Below are 5,765 nucleotides of genomic sequence, written 5' to 3' on the forward strand. Positions count from 1 at the left end.
CGTTGATAAAACCAAATTTTTGTATACTACTTCCCCACCGACGCAGCACCACAGTTTCTTCATCCCCCTGGAGGGGCTGGACTGTACCCAGTCAGGGTGGGTTACCGAGACCCAGTTTATCAGGAACATTACTGCAGCCACACCCAAGATGGGGTCTTATGCCTGACTTTCCAGGACCCCCTCCAGATGCCTGGATAAATCAACTTGACGAGTATAGCATCACTTCTCAGCCCCAATTGTCAACACATTACCACTGTAGTTTCTCCGCCATGGAGCGTTCATTGCCTAAATTTGACCTTGGAAAATTTGATGGCTCGCCCCTCCATTGACCTTTGTGGATCGGAAGATTTAAAAGTATTGTCCATGATCAGCCCTTCCTGAATGATAGCCAGCGTTTAGCTTATCTTCAGAATACCGTCACTGGTGCTGCAGAGTCAGAAATCCAGTTCCTTGGAGAAGATGGTGCAAATTACATATTAGCTCTCAGAATGCTTAAAGCGAGATTTGCTGACTCAGGAAAGATTGCGTGCACAGCCATTGCTGCCCTAAAGGTCATACCATCACCGCATCCTCAAGATCAGACTGCCTTACAAAGCTGTACCAAACACTCAGGTCAACCCTTCAGTCACCCTTCACAGACAGAGATTCATTGCTGATCTCTTAAGTGAGACAAATCTGAACATTCCTGTTCAAAAGCTCCCTGGGCCCCTGCAATCCAAGTGGGCGATGAAAGTTCAGAAACACGAAAGTCAGGGAAGGCCTAACTTGTTTGACCTAGACCAATGGCTTTCAGAATATGTTAGAGCGAGACAACACCTGATGTCTGAGGAACCAGCGAATTGTTCCCTACCTAACAGGTCTAAACCACCAAAACAGGATCCACCCCTAAGTTCTTCTTCACTGCACATCAAGTCGGACCCACAGCAAAAGGGAGAGGAACCCCCAAAAGAATCAAAGTCCCCAGCCTGTCTATGCTGTAATCAAGCTCACCCACTTTACAGATGTAATGAATTTAAAAGAAAATCTGTACCTGAGTGCTACGAGGTGGTCAAGAGTTTCAAGATGTGCTTCAATTGTCTCAAACAGGGACATCAAGTTAATGAATGCTCGAACAAGACTCATTGTCAAGTTGCTAACTGTAAGAGACATCATCACAGTCTGTTACACTATGAACGTGCACCTCAGCAACTGCCTAGCCAGGATCCACAAACTCAGCCCCCACGGACTCCAGACAACCCCCTCCCGTACGTGGCAGCCACCAACTCCCTCACCGCCAATGACAGAGTGGTTTATTTCCAAGTTGTCCCAGTCACAATACGAGGTGAAAACGGGGTGATTGAAACGTTTGCTATTTTGGACGGCGGCAGTTCAGACACGTTGATAAAAAGAGACATTGCAGACAAGCTGAATCTCAAAGGACCAGAGCAACTACTTTGCCCGGAAAATATTGAAAATAACGGAACACCACGGAGCTCTAGAGCAGTGAATCTTCTTGTGACACCGACCGGGAAACAAGCTGTAAACCTACCTGTTCAGATCCATCCTGCTTGGACAGTCCCTAAATTAAATGTCCCTCCACAAATACTCGTCAAGGAAAACGTTAGAAAAACCTGGAAACACCTTGAAGATTTAGACATCCCTGCTGTGTCTACGGATCAGATAGGCCTACTTATTGGAGTGCAGGTTACCGAAGCTATGATTCAACACGAATACAGACGTGGACCAAAGGGGCAACCATATGCTGTGCGAACTGACTTTGGATGGGCGATTGCTGGCTTAGCGGAAGGAGTTCCTTCCCCCAGAACAGGTGTAAGTTTTGTTGGACATTGTGTTAGCCTAGACACCACATTGAATAAAGAAGTTGAAAACTGGTGGAAGACAGAGTCATTTGGCGCCAAGTTCAATTGTGATTTTTCAAGATCTGCAGAGGACGAAAGAGCTCTTAAGCGCTTAGAAGAAACTACAAACTTTCGAGCTGACCTGGACCATTACGAAACCGGTCTTCTCTGGAAGGGTGAAGAAGTCGTGCTCCCAAACAATCGGCCACTGGCAGAGAGAAGGCTTACAAATCTGGAGCGAAGCCTAGATAAGAATAGTGAAAGAGCCAAAGCCTATTATGACACAGTTGAATCCTACATTGCCAAGGACTATGCCAGAAAGTTATCTCCCACAGAGATTGCTACTAGGGAACCCAAGAACTCTTGGTACCTGCCACACCATGCTGTTACAAATCCCAATAAGCCAGGAAAGATTCGCATAGTGTTTGACGCTGCAGCCCCATACAAGGGAACTTCGTTGAATGATCAACTGGTGACAGGCCCCGACCTGCTGAACTCCCTTGTGGGTGTGATCATGAGATTCCGACTGCATGCTGTTGCTATGATTGCAGACATTGAGACAATGTTCTTCCAGGTACGAGTTATCGAGAAAGATCAACCATCACGAGATTCCTTTGGAGAGGTCCAAGCAGAGATCGTCCTCCTGATGTCTACCAGATGCAAGCCATGATCTTTGGTGCAAAGTAGAGTCCAACCTCCGCAAATTATTGCCTTAAGAAAACCGCCATTGATAACAAAGCCATTTGCAGTGAAGAAGCTGTCAGTACAGTCTTAAAAGATTTCTACATGGATGACCTCCTGAAGTCTTTGCCTTCTGAAGACGAGGCAGCCCAGCTTGCCCTCCAGCTTATTGAGCTTTTGTCGAGGGGTGGCTTTCGATTAACTAAGTTTATGAGTACTAGCCAAAATGTGCTACGTAGCTCAGCTACCTCCCAAAGACATCCTCGGCAGCCCTGGGATCTCGCAGCCATTTGATTTGGATCTGGACAGCCTTCCAGTTGAGAGAGCCTTGGGAGTGCTGTGGAACGTGGAGCAGGATACTCTAGAAATTAAAGTAGTTCCAAAGCAGTTAGCCCCAACCAACCGAGGCATTCTAAAGCAGACATCAACCACCTTCGATCCCCTTGGATTGGTAGCACCATTTGTACTGAGGGATCATTCTGCAAGAGCTGTGGAGAGCGGGGAGGAACAGAATAGGGAGGAGGGAGAAATGGCCCAAACAAAGTTGGGAGGAGGGAGAAAAAGTAGGTTTTTGATCTGGCGCCTAGAAATGTCAGTTATGTTTTGTCTTCTTGGAATCTCGATTTATTTTATTTGTTTTAAAGATTCTAGACGAATTTGAACGCCACAGTAATCATATATACGCCATTCACTGAGCATTATCTTGCCGCCGATGGAACTTATGAATATTCAATTGCGGAAAACAATGTGCTTTATATGTTGGATTTGGTAGGGTTAATTTCAACCAATTAAGTTCAGCTAGTTTCAACCTCATTACTGAAATACTCAAATAGTTTGCCTTTCGCAGTTTGGCTGCAAATGTTGATTGAAGACGCTTCAGTCGCGGTTTTGGAGTTGATCTTGACGGTCTTGACAAATTGACCGTAGCTCTGCGGGTAGTCATTACCGTCACAAATTACAGTGTTTTTATGGGAATCCGATGACAAATAACAATTTTTTGAATTGAACTTTTAACAATTTATGAATCGCAAAGTTAACATATGAGGCAAAATGCATCTAACAGATTGTCTTCTCCAAATTTGAACAATATAGTTGTGCTGTAAAGCGTGCAGTTTATTTTTAACTTTCCATACATTTATTCATATTTATATTTTTTTCCGCAAGTTTATGGTCCGGTTGGAAGGGTTGATGTGGTTTGCATAAAATAAATTTTGCGCGGCTAAATACTTTGGGGAGTACCTGATGAATACATTCTTTTGACTCTTCTGCCAAGTCATCTTCGCTTGAATAGTCACTTGAATAGACTGGATACAGCACAGTAGTCTGGCGCTCCACCAACTGAGCTAACCGATCAGCGGTAAGGTCAAGCATCTATCTGGATCTACCTGGCTAGAGTGATCTGGAACTTGACTCAGACTATCGTAACTGAGTCATGAGTAACAAGCCTGTTAAAGAATACTCATTGATGAAACCAAGTTATCAAACGTTTGCAAAACTAAGAAATTTCTCAGCCCATTGGACCTAAAATGTAACTACCGTAACATTCATACTTCAATAAGTATAATTCCTTCATTTTTCGCCCTAATCTCTATTACTTGTCCAGGTATATATACTTGATGATGCTGTGAGGTAAACGTTTAGGGAGGAGGCAGAAATTGGCTCAAAAAGTAGGGAGGAGGGAGAAATTGGCTCAGAAAGTAGGGAGAAGGGAGTTTTACCCCCCTGTTCCTCCCCCCTCTGTGGAGACTCGGGTTTGATTGGGACAAACCCATATCAGGCCCACTACTAGATGCCTGGGAGGCCTGGAAGGCAGAACTACCTCTCCTTGCAACCTTGTCCGTTCCCAGATGTTACCTTAGCAACCAACCAAGTGCCCAGTATGCATGCACATGCACAAATTCACATCTTCCCTGATGCCTCAGAGGATGCCTTTGGTGCCACTGCCTACTGGAGATTTGAAACACGGGGTCATTCCTTTCACGGCTCCTTCATATTAGGAAAGAGAAGGCTTGCTGACAGAGCGCAAAAACCGCTAGACATGCGCACTAGAGCTCTCGCCACTGTTTCTTGTATTCCTGCCGTTCGATTTTCAAAATGGCGGAGGACTACTCAGAATCTAACACGTCATGGCGGACGCTGCCAAGCCGCTGTCCTTGCTCTGAGGATTTTTCAACATCGTTGAACGGAATCTGTCAGCATTCAGTCATGTCTTGGCGACGCTGGCGAAAAGATCGGACTTAAACAGGTTCTCTAAAGCAGCGATGTTTGTGACCAGCTTCGGAGCCTATTTTGAAGCTTGTTGTTTCGAAGAAGGGCAGGTTTTTTGCGTTTCTTAAGGTGGTCGCTTACTCTTTAAGGTCAGGACAGAGAAATGTTGGAGGTAAATAGTTTTGTGAAACATATCAAATATGACTTTTTTTTCGTTTGTATGAAATTTTTTTAGAGCTATTTAAAGTTGAACTTTCACTTCTGCAACTTGAGAACACCAAGGAAGGCGTCTTCGAGTCGAAGTTTGAAGTGCTGTATGTATAATTACTCCTTTAAATCGCTTTAGATTTCAAGGAACTCGTGCCAATTTGTATTTTCACTCATCGAGGTGATAGTATGTAGGGTTTTTGGTTCGTAAGATTGTTATAGAGGGAAAATGTATGTTTCTGATCGTTTGTGTTTTATTTAATAAAGGGTTTTACTTTCACCTTCGACAACTGTATTCTTGTTATTGCTCATTGCCCAGAACTCGCTCACATAAGTTTTCCCGCCTAAACCACGGCTACAGGGCGGGTGGCAAGGACTGTCAATTTTCCCAATGTTGCCGACAACAACACCAGCGTTTTTTGTCCTTTTAAACAACCGTGATTGAGATGTTTTCTGTCAAAGCGCCGCGAGAGCTGAGAAACAAAAAGAGTCAACACTCTGCACTTGCTGCCAGTGACTGTTGGGGAAATGTCTCTGTTTTGGTTGGCACGACAGCACTGGCCTGTGGTTTTTCCAGTGATACAACTCTTTGTAAAAAACATAACAACGTTCACAAAGTAAGCTGCTGTTTTCCTTTCCGCGGTCCTGAAAATGCCTGCAAGGGTGCTCTTGTTCTATGCCCTCAGCGCCTTTTTTCAGTTTTTGACGAGACCAAAACAGTTCATCACACTGGAACAATGATATGCGAGGGTCACTTAGAATTAGCTGAGAAAGATGTCAGAATTTCTCAAATGGACGAATACATTTCACCAACAAAGGTGAAACTTAACT

At 44.4% G+C, this 5,765-nt stretch overlaps 1 protein-coding gene across 1 annotated transcript; it reads left to right on the forward strand.

Moving 5' to 3' along the window:
• The first annotated feature begins 726 nt into the window (after window positions 1-726).
• On the forward strand, window positions 727-2,508 carry LOC137995941 (uncharacterized). Its single transcript, XM_068841388.1, has one exon. It carries the CDS (start codon window positions 727-729, stop codon window positions 2,506-2,508), a length of 1,782 nt encoding a protein of 593 aa, XP_068697489.1.
• The last annotated feature ends 3,257 nt before the right edge of the window (window positions 2,509-5,765 follow it).

Source organism: Montipora foliosa, chromosome 3 (genome assembly GCF_036669935.1).
Source record: "Montipora foliosa isolate CH-2021 chromosome 3, ASM3666993v2, whole genome shotgun sequence".
Classification (NCBI taxonomy): domain Eukaryota; kingdom Metazoa; phylum Cnidaria; class Anthozoa; order Scleractinia; family Acroporidae; genus Montipora; species Montipora foliosa.

Excerpts from the sequence above, each read along its gene's own strand:
- LOC137995941 (XM_068841388.1), top strand. The coding sequence starts at position 727 with ATGAAAGTTCAGAAACACGAAAGTCAGGGAAGGCCTAACTTGTTTGAC.